Source organism: Hippocampus comes, unplaced genomic scaffold (genome assembly GCF_001891065.2).
Source record: "Hippocampus comes isolate QL1 unplaced genomic scaffold, H_comes_QL1_v1.1 scaffold353, whole genome shotgun sequence".
NCBI lineage: Eukaryota > Metazoa > Chordata > Actinopteri > Syngnathiformes > Syngnathidae > Hippocampus > Hippocampus comes.
The window spans coordinates 75,239-101,725 of record NW_017804981.1 but is presented as its reverse complement, the minus strand read 5'-3'; the positions used below and the strand labels follow the sequence as shown (position 1 = coordinate 101,725).

Here is a 26,487-nt window from a genome sequence, read left to right as displayed (position 1 = left end):
GCGGGTACGCCCCGCCGTGAACTCGGGACAACTGGAGCGTTGGTGGAGATGCTGCCTCTAAGTCTTGTATGTGGCATTTCTAGGAAATTGTGATCCATAAGCAGCCAGGGGAGAAATTGGGGATCAGTAATTTTGTGTAATTGGTCCAAAAATTATTGAGTGTGTCTTTTGTTCAACTATGTATAGCGACAGTCGAACAAATTAAATGGTCTTCATAAGATCAGCAGAAAGTACATCATGTGTAGTTTTAAGGTACATAATTAACGTGCGCTTTTTGTATTTGAGTGTATTTTGTATTTTTTTTTTCCTAATGTAAAATATTAGTGTCAAATGGAAACCCTGTATGTCCTAATATGGTCAATGTAAATGACGGAACATGATTTCGGGTTTTTTTGCTGATATTCGTGAGCCACGGTGTGTGATCGCAATCTCAGGAGTAATATCAACTCGGACAACACAGTGTTTTAGAAATTCAAATTGGCTTTTTTTTTTTTTTAACTGAAAATCCGGATTCTGCCTGACAGTGACAAAATATGCTTTGTCATTACGAAGGTTGGGAAACACTGGAGTAAACATCGAAATAAATATGACAGCATAATAACTAGAAACCTCTAAAGCAGGGTACACACATACCAATATTTAACATCTTAGTTGATTTTTAAAAAATGTGTGAGACCACAGGCTGTGTGCTTTACTTTTCCACATCCATAACAATGCCTGACAAAAGACCAACACTGACCTATGAGAGCCAGCACTGGACCACAAGGCAAGAAAAAGAGGGAGTATTAATAGAAGAAAGCATAAAAGATGCTAGGCTAACTGTTAGCTTATCTGCTAACTTCATTGCTGTCACTCGCGCCGTTATTTGGTATTTGTGTACCCTACTTTAAATATTGAACAAGGTTATTATTTATAATTGGCGGTCCGGACAATTTTCCAAGTGAATCGGGGGAGAATTTAAAAAAAAAAAGGAGTATAGCCTTTGCTGACTTTGACTGCAAGGGTGGGCAAATTCTCATATCTGGCCCGATTGTAAGTATGTGTGTACCCCGCTTTAGCATAAACAATAGAAACAACACAATAGAACCCCCTTTAAGTCCTCTAGTAAACATGTACTTTGTCATGCTTTTATGGTGATTAAAATGATGTGATTTGACAGGAAGTGACGCTGGTCAAGTCAGGCGGTCCTCTCGGCCTGAGCATCGTCGGGGGCAGCGACCACGCCAGCCACCCGTTCGGCATCAACGAACCCGGGGTGTTCATCTCAAAGGTAAACCTTTTTTTTTTTCCATCCGCAGTTCCAAATATCACGGAGCGCCGAAAGGCTCCAAATTGCCCTTAGATGCGAATGCTAGCGTGGATGGCTGGATATAGGAGCTGCTGGAAAGGCAGCCACTCTCGCGGCGCCATTTTGAAGTCAAAATAACAAAAATAACACAACACAACACATAGGACACAAGACAGTCGTGCAATCTTCACCACTTTTCTGCATACACTTTGTTGTCTGAAGCAGTTATAGATGAAAGAAAATGGGTGGATATTACATGCCCCCAGGTGATCCCTCACGGTTTGGCGTGCGAAAGCGGGTTGCGCGTGGGCGACCGCATCCTGGAGGTGAACGCCATCGACCTGCGCCACGCGACGCACCAGGAGGCCGTGCGGGCGCTGCTGGCCAACAAGCAGGAGATTCGGATGCTGGTGCGCAGAGATCCCTCACCGCCCGGGATGCAGGTCAGTCCCGCCGTGAACTCGGGACAACTGGAGCGTTGGTGGAGATGCTGCCTCTAAGTCTTGTATGTGGCATTTCTAGGAAATTGTGATCCATAAGCAGCCAGGGGAGAAATTGGGGATCAGTATACGTGGAGGAGCTAAAGGCCACGCAGGAAATCCGTTTGACTCAACTGATGAGGGCATCTTCATATCCAAGGTAGGAGTTGATCAAGATTGAGATGTGCAGTATCGTTTTAACGTGGGCCGCCACTCGCCTTTCACAAACCCTCGAGTTGCGCCCTTCGATCGTCATGGTCGTGGACTGTCCTGGGCCAGAGATTCGGAATTAAAATTTGAATCAGAATTAGCTTTTGAATCTTGAGCTTCATCCAGGTGTATGAAATTAAAATTTCATTGGAATTAGAATTGATCGATTTAGAAATCGAAATGTGGAATTGTGATTTTTTTGTTTATTTATTTATTTATTTCTATTTGGTTTAATTTGAGTTTATTGATTTGATTTGTATTGAATTTTCAATTTTGCTTTCAAATTTCAATGTTAAATTTGACATTGATATGTCAGATTTGGCATCTTGAATGTTCAAATTGGAATTTAAAAATGTGAACTTTGAGTTTTTAGATTTTTTTTATTGTATTTTTATTATTTTGAATACAAATTGGAATTTTTGAATGACTTTTTTTCCTGAATTTGAATACAAATTTGAAGTTGACATTTTACTCACCAATTATAACGTTGAATTTGACATTTGAGGGGTCATATGCGCGTCTTAAATGTGAACTTAGAATTTGAAAATTGGGTTTCAAATTTGAATGTTGAAATTAGAATATTTAAATTGCATTTTTTTCTTCTTTTTTTGAGTTTTTTTTTTTTTTTTAATCTGTGGATTTTCAGCTTTGGGTGTTGTACTTTGGATTTAGATTTGTTTATTTGGAAATTGATTGCGATTTTGTTTTGGTGAACATTGCTGTGAAATAGTGTTTGCTCTCTTCCTGATTTCCGTGTTCTTTGCACTTTCATCCCATACAAATGTTTCGGTTCATCCAACCGATTTGAACATCACACAGCGACTACCCAAAGAAATACAAAATGCAGTTTCTAAATGCCAATGTCATTTATTAAGGCACAAACACACAAATAAAAAAATCCAGGGGATCCTCTTTCACAAACACTAGAAAATATGTCTCCTTTCAAAACAAGGTGAGCTCAAGTGGCGCGGCCGCCCGGGACAGCCGGCTGCAGGTGGGCATGCGAATCCTGGAGGTGAACAACCACAGCCTGCTGGGCATGACGCACACGGAGGCCGTGCGAGTCTTGCGGGCCGTGGGTGATTCCCTGGTCATGCTGGTGTGCGATGGCTTCGACCCTCGCAAAGTGCCCGCGGCGGAGGCGAGTCCTCACCAGGAGCCCAATGTTCGTACAAAAACTTCTGTAAATTGATCTGACTGATCGGGAACACACGGGCTCACGCTAAATATCCGTTCGCAGGCGTCTCCCGGCATCATCGCCAACCCTTTCGCATCAGGCATTGTCCGGAAGAATAGTATGGAGAGCATCTCTTCGATAGACCGAGACCTGAGCCCCGAGGAGATGGACATCATACAAAAGGTGCGATTTCACTTCATCGTCCTAATATTGGTTATTGACCACAAATCAAGTATTTTTATTCATCTATATGCGGCAGACGCTCATCATAAATCACTCAAGTTGTTTCGGGGGGGGGAAACCGGGAAGTCATAAGCAAGCATTAGCAAGGGACGACTTTTCCCAGAATTTTTGCCAGTCATCAACATACCGGGAATGGCTTTTTGGGCTCGGCCAAAGTGGAGGCGTGAATCAAATGGTTTTGTTCAGCGTTTTTTTGTGCGCGCGCCACGGCGAGCAATTCAGCCTTAGCGGCCGGTTTTACTGCCCCTGCGCTCATGCATCAGAGCACTCGAAAGCACCAGTGCGCGGCCGTTTATTTAGTCCGGAGTGAAGGCGTGTAGAATCGAAAGGGGTGGCTCGCAACGCACTTAAAAGCGGCGCTTAAGGAAGCCGACTTGTCGCTCTTCTCCAGGAGTCCGAGATGGTGAGGGAGACGTCGCAGTGGGAGAAGGAAGAGATGGAGAAAGTGGTGAGTCGATCACGACAATGAGGAGCTCAACATTTTAGAATCGAGGTCACTTTGTTTCCTGAATTCATGGAGAGAATTTGTGCAAAATGATTGCTACAACATGTTGAACGTTTTCCGATAGGATATTCTCGAGTCGTTTCAGATGATGACCACGTTTCCATTCGTTTTGCTCAAGGAACAAAATCATTCAAATTCGTCAAGAATTTAAAAGAAATCGCCATTTTGAAAACAATGCAACATTCCAAAAATGTCCACGTTTTCTGTGACCACGTTTCCAAATTAATGAGCACATTTTTCCCTTAATTGTCCCCCCCCCCCCCCAAAAAAAAGAGTAAAACATGCAAATAATGGTGAAATTCAATAAACGGACCTAAAATTGACCTTTTCACGTTCGATTCAAATCATTCAGAATCTTCAACAGTCCAAAAATCCGAATTCAGGAAATTTTTCCAATTTCACCATTTGGACAACTATTCAATTATTTTCACGTCAAAATATGTTCCAAAATTTTCCATGAAGCGATTCGCCAAATTCCTGATGAAATGTTATGGTTCCCTAAGAAAGACTGATTGTGTTTTTTTTTTTTTTTTTTTTTTGAAGCAATTTTCCGACCAGGAACTGAATCTGAAATCATATTTTGGTGCATTTTCTACACTGATAATTTGAAAATGATGTCCTGTTTTGGGGGGAAAAAAAAGGAATGGAAATCAAAGTTTTAAAAAAAATCTGGTTCATCGATTTTTAAAACTATTGCTCGTTTCTGCCCAAATTTTGAATTCATCTTACATTGCAGTACACACACACACACACACACACACACACACACACACACACACACACACACACACACACACACACACACAAATGAGAACATAACAACAGTGTCTAAATAATTTCTAAATATTTTCAAATGGGAAGTTACTGTCTGGCTGTTTGTCACCTGAGACCTCGCATGCTATTTCTGTTCCCAAAGTGAACGAATGATTCTATACTTTTCTCTCCTCTGTTTTTTTTTCCTCTCTCCCGCTCTATCCTTTTGGTCATGCGTGAAATCCTCCCATCGTTCCATCTGTGCCGCCGCTTTTTTTTTTTCTTGCTTTGGCTGTCATTTCACCTCCCATCAAACTTTGTGTGTGTTTGTGTGTGTGAACTTCCTCTTTTCGCACTGTCCTCCCCCCGACCTGTCTGGGTTGAAGGAGCGTATGCGCTTGGAGCGAGAAGAGGCAACTCGCCTGCTTGAAGAGGAGACCGAGGTGAGACAAATCCTGGATGGTGCTTGGAGTTGAGCACGCGAAATTACAATAATCACCGCGAAAATACCGAACCACATTTCACACCCGCGTCAAAATCTTCAGCCCATCCAGGAACATCCCGCAAACTATTTACCGTCCCAGAAATCTGATTCCCCTCTCCCACATGTTTACATTTCCTATCGTTCCAATTCAATGTACAGCCTAATGTCGTTTTTTTGAAAAATTTATTGACTGGATTTATTTTTGGGATGTGTTGCGCTCTCTAGAACATCGGCGCCGGACCTTTAAAACTGGACTACAAAACCCTGGCGGCGCTCCCCACCACCAGCCTGCAGAAGATCAACAGGGTAAGCCACAAAGCAGTTTTCAAACGGCTTTAACGTCCTCAAGGAAGCCCTCGCCAATTGCTCTGGACGCAACCCCCCCTCAACCCCCCCCCCACGCTAACAGAGCCGACCTTGGACCTAGCATGCTTGTTCCAAAGCACACGGGGTGCTGTTTCAAAAACCAGCACATGAGGCGTCCCCCATACGCTTGTGTGTGTGTGACACAGAGAGGTGGCAAGATTGGGGGAAGCGGGGACAGCTGCCCCCCTCTTGTGATATTTTAAACCTGCATCTGGCATTGAAGTGGACACGGGCCACTTTGGGTGGGCGGAGTGGGGGCAGACAGTTGGGGAAGGGTGTTGTCCCACGCGAGCCCTTTCGCTTTGACTTCCAAAGGCGACTCCTTTCACTCGGACGTGCGGGGACGCTTCCAGCTCTCGGTAGGAAAATGTCAATCTGGTTATTATTTAATTTCAGTCCATTCATCTTTTTTTTTTTTTTTTCATTTTTCCAGAAATCACAGCTGTTCCATTTCTAGATTTTTGAGTTGTCATGTCAATTCAATTTCGGTTCTTTAGGTTGCGTTTTTGATCCGATTCAGTCTTGATTTAAATGCTTTCACGCTGAATAGGTGAGTCAGGTTGTGATAGTTGTTTTTTTTTTTAATTTCATGTTTATTGGTTTTCCAATTTCGGTTAGGTTTAATTCGTTTTTCGACCAGGTTGGTTAGTTTTGATTAGTTTTACCATTCGTTTTTTCCCCCCCGACTATATATGGAGTAAAATTTGTCAAGCAAGATTTAAAAAAAAAAAAGTGACTCATATCTTGGAAGGTGCCGAACTGTCTTGCTGCTCTGATAAATTGGTTATTTAAGGCACTTGCGTAAAGAGTCGGTCAGTCTTGAAGCACGCATAAAAGGGCCTGGAAGTCTTGAAGGATGACGTCATGAAGCAATCCTGCTCACTCTGACTTGAGGCAACATTTAGTGAGTAAATCCTCCAAAAATTGTGTTTATAGAAGCACATAAGGGACTTTTGAAACCGTTTATAGTTTTCTGTACCCTGAGACAGGTCCTTTGAATTGACCGAATTGAACATAAACATTAGTTGCACGTGATTGAAATGTGGTCAACTGAGGTCACTTTCAAGGAGAAGTGGGAAGGATTACGTTACGTGGGCATGTATTTTAATTTAAAAAAAAAAAAAATTACATTTCTAAATACATTTAAATGTATTAGGCAGGTCGTGAACACGCACTTCAAACAACCACCAAACGTTGCCTTTAGCATCATGCTAACACGCAATTGAAAACGTCATTGACGTGCTTATTTTAACATCAACAGTTGCAGTTTTAGATCAGGACGTTCTGGAGAACCAGACATTGCCTTTTAATTTCTCCTCCAAAGTTCACTTTCTCTTCCGAGGTTTTCCTATTTCCTGGTTTTCCCATTCCTATTCCTTTCACATATCCTCCCTCTGGCTTTTCCTTTCTCCCTGTTCAGTTCTCTCCTTCTCTAAGTCCACCCATCCCCATGGAGGTCCCTCTGCAAGCCCAGTACGGCGCCCCGTTAGAGCCCCTGGGCTTCACCTTAAGCCCCCCCGCAAAGCCCGAAGCGGACGCGGCATCCTCCCCGAGTTTGTTCTCCTCCAAAGAAGACAGCCTCAGCTCGACGGCAACTCTCAATTTATCCGAGGAAAGTGAAGAGTCTCTGGTGGACTCGCAGCCCATCTGCTTCAAAGAGAACCCCTTTTTAGTGGCCAACCGCAAAGGTAAGGGTCTGCCGCCCGGCCAGCAGATCCTTTCTGGACCACCGGTGGGCTACGGGAAGCAGGGCCAACTTCAGCCTTGGCTCTTCAGCAAGGCAAGACTGCTTTTGCCCGAGTGTGCTTTGGAGCCGGCATGTTGTGTGACACCACCCCACCCACCCCACACACCCCCGTTTATTGTCGGGGATATGTTTCAGACTCGCTATGTCTGGTTGGAATGGTACAAAATGCCGATGGCGCCACATAATTTTTTTTTTTTTTTTGGGGGGGGTGCCACAAAAAAATATTTTTGGTGTGACGTCACCTTCTGACTTCTGATTAAAACATGCTTTCAAATTCGAGCAAAAAAAAAAAAAAAAGATATCTCCACATGTCTCCTCGACCCTTTCGTTTCGTTTGCTACATGTAGGGTGGGGGGCGGGGCTTCTCCGATTGGCTGACAAGTTTTGGTGAAAAATAGTTATTGATATAAGCTTGTGCAGGCCGAAATCCCAAAGGGTTCTCGTATTATGTCAAAATATGGTTATAAACGCCATAATTTACTCTAAAAACTTCTCTTCAATTCTGCAAATGGAAGATTTGTGAAAAGACTTACTGTATGTTGGTAGTAGAAGGTCATGAACTCGAGTCATCCGTTGTTTTTTACAAATGTATTCATTCTTGGGCGCGTTTGAAGTGATCTTTTTATTATTTATTCTTCTTCTTATTTTTTTTTACAAGTCCACAAAGATGGCGGCCCTTCGTCACCAGTGGAAGACAATTGTCAGAGTGACACATAAAACAAAAGGGAATTGAGAAGTGTCGATTAAGACACCAATCCGATTTTTTTGTTGTCGTTGTTTGAATTAAAGTCTGCCAACGTGTCATTCAGAGCACTGTAGACGAGTGCAAATGAACAATACTCACGAGCATATATTCTCTCTCCTCTATGGGGACGATGACTGTTCGTGGAGATTTATTGGGGACCTTCTCTGCCTCTTGCCCTGAATTACACTACACTTACTTCCAGTCTGCCTCGGTGCTGCCCAGCATGTTGCAATTGGCTGCGCACTGTAAAAACTCTTGAATATGCCTTGTAGGGGAGGCGGCATGCTATGCAACAAACTCGTGTCAAGATAGGCCTGGAATGTGTGCGGCAACAGCTGCAGTGGAAACGCTAAGTTGCCGTGAAAGATTGTTTGAGGGCCGGCAAGATGCTAAAGACGTGCATGTCCTTTGCCTGCTTGAATTTGGATGGATGAGACTAATCGATGAATCACCGCGTCTACTTTTGTTATCGTGGGCCCAAGAAGTGGACGGCTCTCATTGGCGTGCAAATTCCCCGTTTGGCTTTTAAACCGGGGGCCACTCTTCAATGCGGAGATTAACAATGTTTTAGAACGGGACGAAAATTTTACCTGGTGAATTTTAGCTTCATTTTAGCTGGCGTTGGATTTAGATTGCAGCTTCAAGTGTCACTTTAAAAAAAAAATGTCAATGAAGTGCTACGTGTGCCACACTTGCATGCAACTTATTGATGTTCGCTAATATAGCGTATCATCGCTAGTTAGGATCTATTGTCATGCCGACCCTACACCGATTCACTGACACCCACGTCACTCACCACACTAGGCCCCTTTTTTAAAAATGACACACACATACTCAAAACGTCACAGATGCTACAGTGCGGTATGTCAAAATGTTTAATTAATAACATGGCCCGTTTATTCCACATCTTTTTATCTTCCAGACTCCTTCATCAGATTACGCCAGGACCGAAAGTCCAATCAGAGAAGCCTCCTACTCGCCGACCATCCAGCCGGTGAGCCCTTCACAGCGGGTCACATCATTTGCATTCACGTCACTTTTTTTTTTTTTTTTTTTTTTCGGCTTTGTGTTCGACTTGCCATGAGTCCCTTTTTTGACTATCCCACCCACCTCCCTTCATAGACCAGCCACCACTCTTCCAACGGCTCCCTGTGCTCTGGCAGGGAGACCCGCTTCGTAAGTGGGGGCCCCACACTACTGCCCCATAGACTGTTTGTCTGCTTTTTAATTAAAAAATGTTTTTTTTTTTTTTTTTTTTTTGCTCGGAAGCCTGCTGTTTAAAAAACAGAGCATGGAGTTGATAACTGGCCGGATGCACTGATGCTAGATACTACAGCGGTGCCTTTAGATACAACGTGACCTCACTTGGGAGGTTTTTCTCAATTAACCCTTTCAGGGACAACGGTTACGACAGTGGACAACTTATCATGTTATCAGGTAACAGGTTATCGTTATTGGCGTGCGAAAAGGGTTCATAGCCGCCATTTTGGGCAATCGTTTTGCTTTGACTCGAGATACTGTTCGATTCAACTCGCTTCACAATAAGCAGAAGTTGAGCAAATCGTGAACGAGTCAGCGGAAAAGAGACTTCCGGCTGTGAAAAATGCCACTCCCGGTTGGAGTTAACTGTCAGACTAAACTTAAAACAGAGTATTTTTTTACGCTGTATGTGGCCCACCCTGTACTCGAAGCTGTCGCAGTTCTTAAACATTGGTCTGCTTCTAGCTCTGTTTGTGTACTTGACATCTGTGAGGTCACCACCCCGCCCCACACCCCGCCCCTTCACAATTCTTCATATTTTCTTTCATAGGCAAGCATTCATTTCACCTCCACCCCCAACACCAAGGACCACACGTCATCCTCTGTGAGTGTGCGGCTGCCATTAGAAACCGCCATCGATTCTCGTCTTGATGTCTCACGGTGACTTTTTTGTGTCCGCAGACACGACCGGGCGCCATCCTGCCTGTTGGGCGCGTGCGAGCGAGCACCTCCCCGGCCACTCCGGACGGCCTCAGCTCCAGCCCCTTCCAGCATGGCCCCTCTCCCTTCAACTCTCAGACCTCTGTAAGACCCCTCACCTCCACGTAGGGCTGCACTCTCGTGGCCTGCGTATGGCAATCTTGTTTGAGCTTTTTAGTGCGTACGGCTGAGATCCCACTTGAGGATCCACGTACGAGCGCTCTTGGTCTTCGCTCGTAAGACAGTTGAGCAAACTGTGTCTGACAAATATAGTTTTTTTTCTCACTTGCGTTGTATGAGGGGGGAAAAAAATATCACTGTTAGAAACAGTAGTACCTCATTTTTAATGGCGACGTTGACCTGTAACATTTTTGCATTTTAATGATGGTTGTTAAAGTGGCATGTGGAAATAATTTTTTTTTTTTTTGTGGTGGTACTTGGTTTAAAAAATTCGTGAACCATTGCGCAATATGTTAGCTAGTAGAATTTCTCTTAAGGCCACGAGTAGTATTAATATTGAAATAGCGTTTGATTTCATTAAATTAACAATAAATGACTTTTTTTTTTAGTTCGCTACGACCTATAGAATGTCTTGAAACTCACGCGTGTAATTATTTTGGTCAGTGCCTTACGAATTGATCATTTTCAAAAAATGGGGTATTCTCTAATAGCATCAAGTATTTAGGAAAATTCAGGAAAACACCTTTTCTATGAGGGGGCGGAGTTGGGGATCAAGCCATGCTGCGAAGATCGAAAATGCGCGAATAATTGATACTACCGTATATAATAATAATAATAATTTAGAATCGCGTGTAGATACCAGAAAAGAGCTGCAAAGCACTTGGACAGTTGTTCTCATTTTAGTGTCACTGTCTTACAAAGAGCATCCAAGTACAAGGACCCTAAGATGGGTATCAAGGATATCGTGGAAACGCTCAAACGACTTTCCGTTCTCTTTGAGCCAAGGTTGCAGGTCTTGTACCGTCGCCGAAAAATATTTGTACTTTCGAAACAAACCAAAGAGGAAGACTTGATTCCGTATCTGCCTTAATTCTTCTGATTTCGTACGTGTGCCCGAAGTCGTCCTGGTTTGAGCTTTGCAAGCCCTACTGTTTTGTCTTTTTTCTGGCATACCTCCCCTTCTTTTCCTCCACACGCACAACCAGCCGCCATACTGTTCACCCGTCCAATCTCACAGTCGACTCGGATAGTATTTTCATCGTCTTCCCCTCTCGTTTGTCTGTGTTGCCCCCTTGCCTCCTTCACCATAACCGCCCCCCCTCACCCGGCCCCACCCTCGGCCCTCTCATCCCCCTCCCTGCAGCCTCGCGCCCCCTCCCCCACCTCGCACTACGAGTTGCCCATGAACGCCAAGCAGTCGTACAAGGCGTTTGCCGCCGTGCCTCGCTCGCTGGCGGCGCTGGAGCCGGAGCAGGTAGGCCTGAGAGTCGCGGCGGGAAATCGGTGGCGCGTCGCCACGACAGCGCATGCTGTACCCCACCCCCAATCCTACTCGCCGCCTCCCGAAGGCGCCTGTGACGTGCTGTGACGTGTGGAATGCAATCATTGGTTTCGTACTTGCGGTGTCGTCAGCTCGTCTGATCCATCCCGTCCGCTCGTGTTGCACATGCACGAATGTTTGCATTGTACAAATAGGACATTCAAAATGTTCGGTGTATTTGGTGGGAAATTTAAAGATGAACCTAAAATGTACTTTGACTTATTTTTTACTTGACAATCACCCCATGTTTTTCCGGTTCAATTAAAAAAAAATGGCTTGGATCAACACCTGCTGTGAATTTTGCCATTCATCTCATTGTTTGAGAGAACACCAAGTTGTCGAACAAATACTGAAACGTTCAACATTTGGACATTCAAAAGTTGACAAAAGATCAAATTCAAGGTTTCAACGCATTTTAGGTTCGTCTTAACATTTCACCCGCAAGTCCAAACTTTTTGGAAGTCGTATCCATTTGCCTGCTCCATCTCAGTCTTTGTCGTCCGTCCTCTTTTCATTTCGTCCGAATGAATATTTTTTTCTTTTTCAAACAGGACTTGTATGGCGTGAGGAACAATTTCCATTCCAAGCAGCCTTCTCCAAATGTGAGTCGATTCCCTAAGAAATGATCACATCGTGTGTACAGTGAAATTTGCAGCCACAAAGTGAAGATTCTTCACCTCATACAGCCAATCAAATGAGGTGTCAAGGAAACGTTCAAATGTTATTTCCTGTGTCTGATTTAAAAGAGACTTTCTGCAGTTTATAGAGCCCACTTGACCACCATAGCTGCACAAAGGTTGAAAATCAGAAAGTGATTAATAACCCCCCCCCCCCAAAAAAAAAAACCAAACAAACAACAAAGCACTACTTATGCCTAAATGACACCGTGATGTATTTAAGCGCCAAGCTTTTACTCCGTCCGACCGTCTGGTCCTTACAGCCTGAGTCGAACAACGACGTGTTTTACGACGGCACGGAATCTCAGGAGGGGGCCGGCGGGGCGTCAGCCCGCCCCACCCTCTTGTCTGACCGTTGGGAGTATACCAATATGGCCGCCGTGCCTCGCATCTCCAGGCCGTCCCTGGACCCGCAGGTAGCCGCCGCCGCCACCGCCTCAAGCAGCCCTGCTCCCGTTGGTGTGCTTTTGTCTGGCCGGTGGCGGGCTTCCGGGGGTGCATTACCAATCTTTTAATTCAGTTTCCAAGCTACAAATGCTCCATTCGCATGTCTTGACTTGAGTCGGGTATCCGTTGACAGTTTGGTACTTTTTGGGTTAACACTTCATGAAAGAGTGGATTTTACGCTACGTGTTACATTGGTCCGCTGTTTAGCTAATCGGTAGCTAGTTCAACATGAGCTAAACTTCATGTTGGCTATGTGATTAATTGAGAAGACGGTAAAGTTCTTGACTGGTTTTTGGAACTATTAACAAGTGATGTAATTGTGAATGTGTTAGCAATGGTACTGGTATGCGTTTATGCTATGTTTTACATCAGCTTCATAGTTTAGCTAACTGATAGATGGTCAAACATGAACTAAGCTCTACCAGGCATTTAAAATGAACCAAAAACATCAGCAAAAAGGTTAGTCCAACCATTTTTTTCCCCCCTGACTGTAACAAAATTATGTATGGCTTTGTGAACCCAAGCAATGACTTGATTTGACTTGCTTGGAATTGAATGGTGACTTGATTTTTGCCACAATCACTTCAAATTTGCCTTACTCCCACCTCTGACAAATGGTGCTGGGTTATTCCCACGTTTGTTTCCTGCCGCTTCACCTTTCAGATCCTGCTGAATCGAGATTTCTGGCCATGTCGTCCTCTGTGGAAACATTGAGGTCTGATCATTCACGTTTCCCTACCCTTGCAGAATCCGTCGCCCGGTGGCAGGGACAGCCCTGAGCAGCGTTCCTTCCGGGACCGGCAGAAGTACTTTGAGATCGACGTGAAGCAGCAGACGCCCGACAAGCCCAAACCTCGCGTGTCGCTGGTCGGCGAAGACGACCTTAAGAAGATGAGGGAGGAAGAAGGTTGGTCCTTGCTGCGTTTTCCTGTTTGTGTTTCAAGATACAGTAACACCCCCCCCCCCCATTGCAAATTCCAGGTTCATGGTCCTGCTATTTCATGTTTTTTGAGGGGGATGGGGGGTAATGTTATTCATTAGATGGTGGTGCGCTCCTTTTTTCTCAATAAATTTGAAAGAAGCAGCAAGATAAGTGCTTCAAGCTGAGCCTTGTGAATTCCTCTTCAATCCTGCTTTTTACACCTACAGAGAGCAAAAGCTGTAGTTCATTTTCATTTCAATCGTGTATTTCTACCGCAAATTGCGTCACCTGATGTTTGTTTGGACGCAGAGCGCAAGTTTGAGCAGCGGGCACGTGAGTACCTGCTGGACGAAGAGGACGAGGACGACGAGGAGGACTTGGCCAAGCATGTGGCCCAGATGAAGGTGACGGGCAAGGTGCTGCTGGACGGAGTGGAGTACGACGTGGAGCCCGTGTCCACGCCGTCGCAGCCGTGCGCCGTGCCGCCGAACTACTGCGGGGGCTCACGGTATAAACGCGTTCATTTTAAAGGAAGCATCCTCTCTAACGTTTGAGACTGACGTCGATGCGTTTCTCCCCGCAGTCCTTCGCCAGTGGACGGTAAAGGAGACATGGCGAGGAATTCGTTGGATGACAGCTTCACACTGGAGCAGCGGCCCAATTCCATGACTGGGTAAGGTCAACGCTCACTTCCAACCGTGCGATTTTGCGACCAAAGTCCTCATGTGCCTTCCGGTCTCTCCCACCACCCGTCCCCCAGTTTGCTCCCCGTTTATGCCGGCGACACGGCGGCTCCCATTCGCACAGCCAAGGCCGAGCGCCGGCACCAGGAGAGGCTCCGAATGCAGAGTCCGGAGCTGGCCGTGGCCCTGGACAAGGATCTCTCCCCCGCCGAGAAGCGAGCCCTGGAGGCTGAGAAGAGAGCCATGTGGAGAGCGGCACGGTAAATTCAGACCGTACTCGCCTGCTCCTTGGGTTACCGTATTGTCAGTTTGTCTGTTTGTTGTTTTCGGTGCAACCTATTCGCAACGAGTCGCTGAAAAACTCAATAGTGGTGCCTTGAGACTTAGCATTAGCCAATTACCGGTTTGACGCTTTACTGTTTTGTTTTGTTTTTTTTTTTTTAATCTATATTTTAAAACCGTAATACAACAATATTTTTGCTCACGGTTGTCATCCCGTCAGAATCTAATCTCCGCCCATGACAAACTCGAAATTTTTTCTGACCACACTTATTACTTAAAACCATCTTTCACCATTGAAACAATCCATTACAGAAAATATATTTGAACACATTTTATTTCATATTGTCATGACTGTATATTTAAGACCATGAGTCCGTAACTCAACGCACTACTGTTCTCATGAGTTTTCACGACTTGCGGCAATATTCCCTTTTTTCCTCTCTCTGTGTCTTCCTTTCCTCCTCTGTCCTGGTGATCTTTTCTTCATGCCACTTTGGCTTCATCAAAATGGGGGGGCGGGGGGGGGGGGCACAGGCCTTTAGGCTTGGAGGACGATGTTAGGCAGTATGAGCAGGACCTGGCTAAGAGGCTCTACCAAGCTCGAGTGAGGGCCTCTCACGGCACGGCAGCCGCTGTCTCCAATGCTTCTTCCTCTGCTGCCTCCCAGCTCAGGTCTGCGCCGCGGGTCCCCGCAGCCATTGGGGGACAAAAGCACGGCATCGTGGGGTGGGGTGTGAGGGGTGACTTTGGGCCTGAAAGCTTCTTTTGCTGCCTTCCCGCTGTTGTCTTGCTTCTTGCATGTCTTTTTTGGTGCCTTGCTGTTCCATTTGTACTAATGCACACTTGCCTGCAAGCAAGTTTGCGTGTGAGGGGTGAGCTGACAGGCAGATTTGAAATGATTGACACCCAAAGGTGCGCGCGTGTGGCCTTGTCTCTTCACCTCCTCCAGCCCCGCCCACTCGCCTAATGTGTGGTTTGCTCTCTTGGCAGGATGAAGTCTCTGGAGCAGGACGCCCTCAAAGCTCAGATGGTCATCGCCAAGTCGCGGGACGGGAGGAAACGAAGTACCCTGGACCAGCTGGCCGAGTCGCCTTCGCCGGCGCCCACGCCCTCGCCGGCGCCCACGCCCTCTCCCACCCCGATGGAAGGTAGGAAGCTGTTTTACTACGTGGTTACATAACTTTATTGAAACTAATCTTGTCTTTCACGTCCTTGTCTCTCAGAGCTCATCAGTCCTCGAGGACTAACCTCCCCTGGCAGACTGGTAAGAGCAACCCTTGCCAGATATACCGGTTGCAATCATATACTCAACACAGTGGTGCCTTGAGATGCGAGTGACCGGATTTAAGATTTTTTTTTCAAGATACAAATGCTGTCTGGTGGCGCCCAACTGGAGTTCATTGTCAAACTAAACATCAACCAAAAGAGAATTAGGAACCCCGTTGAAGGGAATCGTAAGATTGAAGTGATTTGCTCCATTGGCATGAATCCAACATCTCGCCACTGGAATCGCAGCTGAGAATCCACACGTGTTCCTTCCCCTGCACTCCACCGCACGCTTTCACCGCCGCCTGTTTGAATGCCCCCCCCACAAATCTCCCACCTCTCCACCATCCCTATTCTTCTTCCCCCCATCCTGTCTTGGCATCTTTCTAGTCCCTGTCGTCAAAGAGGTTTGACTACCGCCAGTTTGCTGCCATTCCCTCTTCCAAACCGGTATACGACATTCAGGTATCAGCTGCATGCTGAGCCTCACATACCCACAGTATCTCCCCTTCCCCCTGTGGCCCCCTTTACCCAACGCTGAACCTTGCCAATAGTTTTTCCAAATGAATCCAAGAGGATATAACAAACCAGGCCTGGGTCTTGCTCTGTCACTCACAAAGCATCTTCAGCAGTCACTAATCAATTAGTCAGGTTATGGATCCCAGGAGACTTCATTTATGCTCACTTGTATTTTTTCCGAGCAGTAGAAAAACTGTAATGGCTTTCTTCGCTGGGGGGGGAGGGATGGTCCTCCTGTGGTGTGCTTGTTGGGAAAAAAAAAACCCAAATGTTTGCTTATCTGTCTGCTTTTGGTTTTAGTCGCACAATGTGGTCGCTTTTGCTTTTGATGCTGTTAAAACAAAAGTCATGTTTCCACCAAGCTACTGGTATATGGTTCAGTTTTGGTTCACCGTGGTGTGGTGCAGTGCTGTCGGGACAACTTGACGTGCAGTCGACTGCATTGACAATATGATATTTTTAAATCTGAAAAAAATGGGAATTTAATTTAAAAAGTTTTGGGGTTTTTTTTCCGGAATAGGACAAGAGTGAAAGGTTACAAAATACAAAGTATGTGCGATTGAGGAAACATTACGTTGACATTGGGGGCAAAAAATGGAAGTTAAGGGTTATTTATATTTGAAAAAAAATTGTCATTTTCAACATTCAAATTTTAATTGAGGTTGGAAAATAGGAAGTTGTGGCTGATCTCAACTTTTTTTATGACAATAAAAAGTTTTTTTGTTGAAAAACTAACTATGTTTTGTAATCAGGAAAACAACTGAGGTTGGGGGAAAAGAAAAAATATATCTATAATGTCAGAAATAAATGGAAGAAGAGTAAGAAAATTAGAACACTTTTTTTTTTTTAATAAAAAAATTTTTTTTGAAAAATTTGAACATCTGTACTTGGTGGAACCAAAGGCTAATGGAACAGTTTTTTTTTCCTGGCTCAGTTTTGGTACTTTGACTGGTTGTGCTTTGTGGCAATGACCTTCCATTAATACCACGACACTGACGAGCTAACTTAAAATCTTCGCAGATATTCTTGCGTTCTGAAACCGCACAGCCTGCTACTTCTCCACTCACCTTGGTTTTGTTTCCTCACAGTCTCCTGTCGCCGTGGACGACTTGCAGTTCATCGACGACGGCTCGCTACATCCGGGTGAGTGCGCCTCACTCCTTTTTGACTGAGTTGATGACCAACCCTGAACAAGAGGATGAGTGAGAAACGTGTTTCCTGTCCCTTTTTAATTCAGGTGTCCACATGGGATAAGCGGCTCCTAGTGGTAGGAGGGTGTGTGTGTGTGACTGACTGTTTGGGGGTGGACTGCTTTGCCTTTAAATGCTAACGTGATAGTTTAGTTGTCTCCTATTGACACCAATGTGAAAACAAGCCCAAATTAACAACATACTAACCAGGAATGGCTTTGCAAAGCCGCATTGTCAGTTCACCGCAGCGGTGGTCTGACTTACTCATATCATCTTTCCCCAAAGAAATGAAATGCCGTTAATCTGTTGCAGCTCCTCAAAAAAAAAAAACCAGCAACAATTTTTCCCCCCTAGTGTTTTACTTTATAAAATCTTACTCTGACAACGTAATAAAATTTCCAGCATGTAATGAAATGAACAGTTTGGGGACCATGTTTTGATGTTTCAACGTCCATTGACATTCATCACCTTGGCCTCCCGGGGGCAGTATAACACACACTAGAAAATACACAAAGAAGAGTTTTGCAACGAACTTTTATTTTTCCATTTTAGTCCAATTCCAAACGGTTTGCCTTTTTGCGCTTCCTCATAGATTTCACCGTATTTCTTCTTGGTGCCTTATGACATCATCGCCATCTCTTTTTGCTCCTGCTTGTTTTCTTGCGTTGGGAATCTCGCAGGGGATCTTTTCTGCTTGCACCGCTATCCTCTACAACTTTAGGACTTTCCTCTGAGATTAACTGTGCGCACGCATGTGTGTGTATTTTCTATCTAGGTCCCGCCACCGGCACGGAGGCCGAGATGCTGGTGCCCGCCACCTCAGCCCTAGAGGAGATGGCGCTGTATAGCAACAAGCGCAAGCTGCGACAAGGGCGCCGCAGTTTGGAGACGGCCATGCCCACGTAACACTTCACGTCATGAAACACTACACAAGAAGAAGAATCCATTTCCAAGAGACCAGGATAGCGGTCCCTCATATCCAGCTTTGCCTTCAGTCGCCATGGAGACCACGTTTCCTCCACACTTCCTCCTGCCCGGCTAACGTTCTTTTTTTTTTTTTTGTGTGTGTGTGTTTTTAGCTTCTATTTTTTATTATTTTTTATTTTTATTAACATCCCAAAGACAAACAAAAAAAAAGAAGTCCTAGCTGTAACATGTGGAAAAATATTTTGACTAGATTGTAAAATGTTTTTGGAGTGTAAATAATAGTAGACGACATCCTGCTACCTTCACACACACACATACACACACACACAGACAAAAAAAGAGGGAAAAAAAGCATATCATGTATCATTGTTGCACTGCCACGCAAATTTTTAAACAAGTAATTTATTTTTTGTAATCATTTTACGCCCAATTGAGGTTATTTGATGTATACGGCAAAATGAGTCATGCATATCTACACTACTCACAAATCTGTGGGGATATTGAGCTTTTGGGTAAAATCTGAAGATCAACCTAAAACGCACTTTAACAGTGGCTCTACAATTTTTTTCACACCAAGTGCCACCTAAAAAAAAAATTATTTCTCCAAGTACCACAATCTTGACTGACATTAAAGTACAGTAGTGTAGTAGACATAAATGTTTAAAAAAAAGACACACACACAGACGTTATATGCCTTGAAAATCACTGCCATCTGGCGGAATCCTTGCATCTCCAATCCCACAAAATTTTCTGGAAATTAAAAAGATTTTTTTTCTTTTAAATGAACGTTTTATCATTATACATTATTCTGCATGTTTGAACATGAACATTGTTCTTAAGCATACAGGAACAAAAAAAAAACTACTTAAATAATGACTTGATTAGCATAGAATGTTTTAATGACATTTTACCTGAATTTTAAAAAATATTATCTGCAAGTGGCCACCGTGACTGAGAGAGTCATAGAAAGTAAAGACGTGCGTTGAAATTTTCACGGATCATACACCCGTTGTGAATTTTTGCCGTTTGGTGTGCTCAGTGTCCAATATCCCGATTTTCTTTCTGTGGTCATATGGGAGACACGAAAACGTTAGTCGTTCCTTTTACATAAATGGTACTTGTCCTCCTCAGAGTGTTATTCTTTTTAATATTATTATCATCATTGAAGTTGTGTCCTGGTGTGATGTGAAGGTAGCGGATGCTTTATTTTTCTGCCCGACAGGCCTAATTTAATAATCTTGACGATATTGAGAGATCATTTTTCTTATCGTGGTGTGAATAATGTACAAATGTTAACGGAGGCGAGCTTGTGAAAACTGAGCCAATGTGTTGACCAATCGAGCGTCTGGGTTTGGACAGTCACATTTATTTTCTTCATTTTGTTGGGAGGGGTTCGATAATCAAAGCAAAATTAAATAAAGCCTCTCCGTCTGTATCGGACATTCTGCATAATCACAGTATAGTTTAATTTTTTTTTTTTAGGTGTTATAATTCTAGTGGTTCAAGTCATGTTCAAGTTTGCTAATAGCTCTTTTTGCAGTTTACCATAGTTTTTATTTTTTTGTCAGATTTTTTTTTTCATGCATATTTTCTAACGTAATTCATTTACTTGCTAACAAGTGTGCTAGGTTGTCCTGTTTGACTTTAGTTGGACCGAACACTATCCATTAGTGCTGACCTACGATGGAAAATTAATTTAATTCAAATGTCAGATGTTGTAGGGTTACTACTTATATGTTTTGTACATCAATTACATTTGTGTAACTGGGAGAAAGAACAAGAGTCACTTCTCTGTCCAGACCCAGCTGACAGGTTCCTTTGCACGGGGCTAAAAGATGAAATAAAAAAAGCAAACATGCTCTCTGCTATTCCTCTCTGTAAAGACACACAAATCAATGGTTTAATTTTTATAAATAAACATTTTAAAGTCATGAATGTCCTTGTATTGCTGTCAATTATTGTGACGACAATGCTGTTGCCAGGGTTGAGCTCAAATAGACACTTTTATTTGGTATTTGTAAAGTTCACCTGGGCACTTTATCACCGATGTCATATACTGTATCACCGCAAAATCAATGTCAGTATGACCATTTTGTTTAGATGATACATAAATATTTTATTCATCCACAAGGGCAATTCACCAAACGTGTGCAGCGCGCAAACATTTTAATGGAGTTTATCGCGTTTCCCTTGACTTCACCCAACAAAAAATACAAAGAATGAAAAAAAGCTAATTTATCGGCACATATGCGCGAGGCAATGTATCATTTAGTTGCATTGTTTGGGGGGCAAAATGCAACCCTTCCGGGGCAGTCTGGACCCCTGTAGGGCTGTATAATGTGACGCAATGCAAAAAGTAAGTTAAGTTTGTTTGTTGAGGTCGGGGTCATCATATTATAATGTTGTGAACGTGTTATAGCAGACTACGCCGCGTTCAGGCTTACGTACTAATTTGGGTTACGTCGCGGGCGTTGGAATTGAATTCATCCGGGACGTTTAAAAAAAACATTAGTTGTTTTATTATCGTGGTTAATGTTTAAATAAACCTATACGTACACTGCAAAATGTAAAAAAACAAAAAAAACCAAAACGTTTTAACGAACAGTCGTAACTCTTCCGGGTTCATGTCCATCTACTACCGGGTCACGATGCTGATTTGTCAGATTTCCTGTGCGGTGCATGGCATGCTTGACAGTATAGCTGACGCCTCACACGGACTCTCCGCCGAACAAATTTTCGTACTATTATTTTACCAGCCTTTGACAGTGGTCAAACGGCACGAAAGAGAGCCAATTGACCGACTGCCTTGGGTGCGTTTAGTAGCGGCCGCCCTGCTCCTCCTTCCACCTTCCCCCACACGAGAACCACTCTTTTTTTTACACTTGGCGTGTGTCATTGCTTCGGCGTGTTGAAAAAGCTAGCGGCTCTCTTTTGAAAATGGCGGATGTGTCAAGCGAGAAGAGCCTGGACGACTTTTTCGCCAAACGAGACAAGAAGAAGAAGAAAGACAAGGGCAAGGCCAAGGAGTCGGCCGCCTCCTCGACGGGCCTTAAAAAGAGCAAGAAGGAGAATGAAAAGTCGTTTAAAGGCGACGGCCAGGACGGCAACATGGACAAGGTAACGTGGGCTAGTCATTGACTGTAAGCCGCCACTTGTAACATCCGTAACAAGTCACGTGAAGCTCCCCCTTGACACTTAAATGATGAGAAATGAACTTTTAAAAAGTGGTTTGTGAAATAAATTGCGACTAGCTCTCTAGCATATGCTCCTCATGGCTCATGTGTTGACCGGCTGCTAACCACCGCTTAGCTTTTTGCTTCTGTAGCTGACACGGTCACTAACTCTGTCGAAGCATTTCGCTCGTCATTTTAATTCAATTTCGAGTCAAACCATTTTCACGAGTGATGTCTTTTTTTCCCCATCAACGAGATGAGAAAAGAGAGGGCGAGCCGCCGCCATTTTAGTTTGTTTAGTCTCCCCCACTAAGACGTCGGTCCAGTGGTCCTCGCTTTGCGACGCTGTTCCGTTCCGACGGCGGTGACCAACCCCGAGTTTGTTCGTACGTCGGGACCAAGTCGTATTTCCAACGCCAACCTACAACGCTGAGCAATTGAAGCTTGAACATGAGTCTGAAAAGCGCCTAAGTAGGCGTAAAACGATCAGATTGAAACTGTAAAAACGGACTTATGCAACTACTCTGTACTAATTAAAGATAATGTGTATGTAAAACACTCATAGAGTTAAAATAGAAATGTGGAGGTGCAGCAATTAAGTGATTACTTAATTGGTAATAGTTGAAAATGTTTTTAAAAAAAATGTTCTCCCTGTGATTAATATCTTAGTTGCTGTGTTAGGAACCATATTTTTTTAAATCAATTTGTTCATTAATCAGTTATCAGAATTTTCCTCTGACAAATATCGTAATCCAGTTGGGCTACTGTCAAGTATGAACAACTTTTAAGCAGCACTAACAGAGCGTGATGACGTATTCTTAAGCCGCTGTGTAAACTGGCGAATTACTGTGTGCCCCGCTGGGCCTTTCTGTATCGCTGATGTCCCGCTAGTGCAGTACTGCATGTTGAGTGGCCTGTGTCCCCTTGCGGCCAGGAGGACGAGGATTGGAAAGAGCAGAAAGAGGTGGACTACAGCGGCTTGAGGCTCCAAGCAATGCAGATAAGGTGAGGGTGATGCGTCCCCTCAGAAGTGTCCCGGCGTTGCCCTAATGTCTCGCTTGTTTTCCCCCAAGTGATGACAAGGAGGAAGATGACTACGAAGACGATGACCGGGAGCACGACGAGGACGGTGACGTCCTCGTCACGGCGGGTGGTGAGAAAATGTCCGGCCCTTGGAATAAGTCCACTCATGCCCCTGCACAGGCTCCACCCGTTGGTGAGTAGTGACCCTTCACTTGCCAACAGGGCATGATGACGCTAGCAGAAATATTGTGGTTTCATATTAGGAATATTGCAGTTTGATTTTTGAACAACATTTAGAACCTTTGGTACATTGTTAAATGTCGAAACAAAATGAAAGAAATCTTTTTCTGATCAAATTTAAAATGTAGTAAAACAGTAAAAAACACTGAGGTAAATCGTTTCAGCCCCACTTCCCAAATGGTGGTTGATTATTTTTTCCCTTTTGCTCTCCGCAGAGGACGTGGAGACGCCCGAGAAGCCGGCAGGCGTGTACCGTCCCCCTGGCGCTCGCTACTCCTCGTCCAAACGAGGCCAGAACCAGGGACCCCCTGAGATCTTCAGCGACACCCAGTTCCCCTCCCTGATGGCCACCGGCAAGCACGTGGAGACGCGCAAGTAATTCCACGTACCATAAAGAAATGGCAAAAAGTCCCATTTAAAAAAACTCGTCGTGAACTCTCGCGATCCACCAGATGGCGCTACTTTTTCCTCCTCCGGGGAATGCAACAGCAACATTTAAAACGTTTTAAGTGCAGTAACAAAATCAAAGCATGTGTTTTGGAGGAAAATTATGTGGGGGGGGGAAAAAAAACAAAAGGCGAAGATTATTTCAGTTTTTTTGTTTTAAAAAATGTCAAATAAAAATAAGGTTTTTAAAAAGTTGAGAAATCAATTTAGGTGGGACACATCAAGATTTTTATTTATTAATCTGTGGGTGTGGCTTATTTGTTTACATACTAAAAAAGCAGAAGTAAATAGCTGTAAAAATGCTACTGTAAAACAATTTGAACAGCATAAATAAGACGCAAGGAAAATTAGATTGAAGATTTCTAGACATAAAAAAGTTCAAGAAATCTCACCCAAGATATTTTTTAAAATAAGGCATATTGACTTGTCTATAAAGACCTAAAGTATATTCTGTTCTGCGATATTTAGCACTGATCAAAAAAAAAAAAGAGTAAACTCTCTTCTTTCACCATTTTTTTAAGCTTTTTCTTTCATAATCAGTGGTCGAGCGTGGTTTTGTTTCACCGCGTGTTTCTGACCAAAAAGCGGAGAGCGGGGGAGCTTTATGCAAAAGAAAGAAATAAAAATCACGGTTGCCATTTTGAAAGTAACCTTTGTCTCCTTGTCGCCAGGGATCGCGAGATCGACAAGACGTTTGAGGTCGTGAAGCACAAGGGCCGCGGCCGAGACGATGGCAACGCCACCGCCGCCATGCAGCACCTGCAGCTGGATAACCAGTATGCCGTCCTGGGGGACAAGTAAAACATGCATGCCGCCGCCATTTGGCGCACCCCGCCTACCACCAAGCAATGAGGAAGAAGGAAGCGGTTGAACGTTGTACTACCGCACTCACTGCCACCGCCAAACACAAATTGGAATCATCACGCCTATTGTTCATGTGGTTGGGAAGGGGTGGGCGGGGTGTGGGGGCGGGGGCGCAGCTCCCCACCCCCCAAAAAAAGCTTTCGGCGGCGAGGACTTTGTGGACCACGTGTGTCTCTCTGGACTTTATTGAGGTGATTTTACAAACTTGTGTGTGTGGAGGGGTCGGAATCTATTTTTCTGCGCTGTTACATACACACACGCGTGTGGGGTAGTGGAGTGCGCTTGGGCGTTCAGGAGTGGACGATGGGGGCACTACCTCGACCACATGGAGTCTCTGCTTTGCTGCCCCCCCAATCCCAATAAATCCTGCACCTGTGGTGAACGGAATACGAGCTGCAGTGTGATGAGACTCGTACGATTCCCTAATAAAGTGGCCTTACGGATACGAACGAACGGCTCAGTCATACAAGGAGCGCTAAATGGACTTGAAATCACCACGAGAAGAAGAAGAAGAGGAGGAGGAGGGGAAAAAATTGCTGATGTGGTTTGTAAGATTTCAAATCTTGTTTCTCATATCAGCTGTTCAGTTTTCCAGCCCTTTCATCATGATGATTCTTATTAGAACAAAGCTCGCTCGGCTGTCACATCCCTTCTACTTGACAACATACATTCAAATGCATAGTTTGGCAGATGATTCCATAATTTCAATTTAACTCAATTCAGTTCAAGCAGTCAACTGAGCATTAGTTTTGCAAGTTAATGGATGCCGAATAAGTGTGTGTGTGTGTGTGTGTGTGTGTTTGTTTTGGTCAATGCCATGATGAGTACAGTAAGCGCCGGGATACTTGTGTGCGTGTGGTTGAAGTAGGACATGTTTGTGACAAAGACAAGAGCCAATTTATCAAATAAAAGTGCTAATCTGGAAAGGCTGTTTTGTGTTTGTTGTGGACTTTGAGCTTCAAAATAAACTTCCGCTTCCCGCAGTAGTGAATGGAAAACTACAGTAAATGTTTGTATGGAAACATCAATATAAAATGCAGAAAATAAATGCTGAATCCTGCCTTTTTTTTCCTTTCTGTTGGAACCCGAAACACCATTGAACTCGGCGCAACTGCCACCGTGGAACAAAAAAGGAAAGTCCATCTAGGATGAATGTGACGTGGTCAGCAGGATTATTTTAAAATGCTTTGTAATGCCCTCAAGTGAGGGGGAAGACCAAATGCATGTTTTTGTGGTTTTATTTATTGAGCAGTAAAAAGGACAGTAACTGTACAAAAATGAAGTTGTCCATTACGACTATAACAATAAATTGAAGAGAATTATGTAACTTCTGCTCGGAGACATTTGGGGGAGGAGGGAGGCCTGGAAGTCTTGAGGCCTGTTAGCCCAACATTTGGAAAATGGGCTGGTTATCAGAGGCTAATTCTGGTAATGCTGTTAGCTCATGTTAATCTGTGCTGACACTGCAGCTCTGCTTACCTTTAAGCGTTGTAGAACTTCAGATTTTTCAAGTTGACATCAATTAGTCGCTGATGACGTTTGTCATTTTTCAGCACAGTACTATTATTTTTTACACAAGGGGGAAGTGCTGGGCAATAATTTAAATTTACCAACAGTGGACAGCTCACAAACCGAATTTAATTTAGCCCAGTCAGGAATAGGAGGCACTTTTAAAAATGTAGGTGACGGGTTCGTTTCATTCAGCGCACCCTTGGACATTACTGCCATCTATTGGTATTCACGACACACAGCATGTATCCATCTTTTGTAAATTAGCACCACTCTTTTTTTTTTTTTTTTAAATGTCATTGATATTTTAGTTGTCCACTGCGACTGACTTTCGCTCAAAATCAGCTGAGATAGGTTTCAGCACCCTGTTCAGGATAAACGACGTTGAAAATGAATGGGTGGATGAATAAAATGTTGATATCTACCTATTTTATAAGGAATAAAACAATTTAAAACAAATAAAGAAAAAGACTCAGTTACTTCCGGGGTGTTTTGTAAACGTCATAAATCAGCGACTCGAGAGCGAGTTTTTAAATGGGAGATTGTGTTTGACGTTATGACTGCGTGACACGGTTGTCTTGGCGGTAAGATTCCCCCCGACCCCCAACAATTTGTTGTCAAGGAATAGTTGTAAACTCGAATTAATGTCGTATTAACTCGAGTCTAGACATTCAATATACACCGACTGTGCTTTGAGCGGCTTGCCTCGTTGCTGAGATAGGTAAATTAATTTCCATTTAAGATAAACGTAAATTCCCATGTTTATTTCAATATATATCAGCACATTAGAAGCTGGTCAACACTAATGCAAACAGAAAATACAAACGTTACTTTTGGTACTTGGATTCTGTATGTTAAACA

At 43.9% G+C, this 26,487-nt stretch overlaps 2 protein-coding genes across 2 annotated transcripts in view; both read left to right on the top strand.

The window, feature by feature from the left end:
- Positions 1-20,228, top strand: part of scrib (scribble planar cell polarity protein) — a 54,217-nt gene extending 33,989 nt beyond the window's left edge. The window contains exons 22-46 of the mRNA XM_019893065.1: positions 1,555-1,731; positions 1,811-1,927; positions 2,930-3,142; positions 3,218-3,337; positions 3,789-3,845; positions 5,042-5,098; positions 5,365-5,445; positions 6,926-7,285; positions 8,920-8,991; positions 9,120-9,173; positions 9,808-9,861; positions 9,939-10,061; positions 11,281-11,391; positions 12,009-12,059; positions 12,398-12,550; positions 13,329-13,488; positions 13,813-14,011; positions 14,087-14,176; positions 14,264-14,446; positions 15,003-15,140; positions 15,459-15,616; positions 15,692-15,732; positions 16,125-16,199; positions 17,342-17,396; positions 18,219-20,228. Of these exons, the coding sequence (XP_019748624.1) occupies positions 1,555-1,731; positions 1,811-1,927; positions 2,930-3,142; positions 3,218-3,337; positions 3,789-3,845; positions 5,042-5,098; positions 5,365-5,445; positions 6,926-7,285; positions 8,920-8,991; positions 9,120-9,173; positions 9,808-9,861; positions 9,939-10,061; positions 11,281-11,391; positions 12,009-12,059; positions 12,398-12,550; positions 13,329-13,488; positions 13,813-14,011; positions 14,087-14,176; positions 14,264-14,446; positions 15,003-15,140; positions 15,459-15,616; positions 15,692-15,732; positions 16,125-16,199; positions 17,342-17,396; positions 18,219-18,349 (3,030 nt within the window). The 3' untranslated portion in view covers positions 18,350-20,228. The remainder of the gene's footprint in view (positions 1-1,554; positions 1,732-1,810; positions 1,928-2,929; positions 3,143-3,217; positions 3,338-3,788; positions 3,846-5,041; positions 5,099-5,364; positions 5,446-6,925; positions 7,286-8,919; positions 8,992-9,119; positions 9,174-9,807; positions 9,862-9,938; positions 10,062-11,280; positions 11,392-12,008; positions 12,060-12,397; positions 12,551-13,328; positions 13,489-13,812; positions 14,012-14,086; positions 14,177-14,263; positions 14,447-15,002; positions 15,141-15,458; positions 15,617-15,691; positions 15,733-16,124; positions 16,200-17,341; positions 17,397-18,218) is intronic.
- A 768-nt stretch (positions 20,229-20,996) lies between these two features.
- Positions 20,997-25,177, top strand: cdv3 (carnitine deficiency-associated gene expressed in ventricle 3). The gene is made up of 5 exons (XM_019893322.1): positions 20,997-21,487; positions 22,478-22,548; positions 22,617-22,759; positions 23,022-23,181; positions 23,925-25,177. The coding sequence occupies exons 1-5, from the start codon at positions 21,308-21,310 to the stop codon at positions 24,052-24,054; spliced, it is 684 nt and encodes a 227-aa protein (XP_019748881.1). The 5' UTR covers positions 20,997-21,307; the 3' UTR covers positions 24,055-25,177.
- Positions 25,178-26,487: the final 1,310 nt, after the last annotated feature.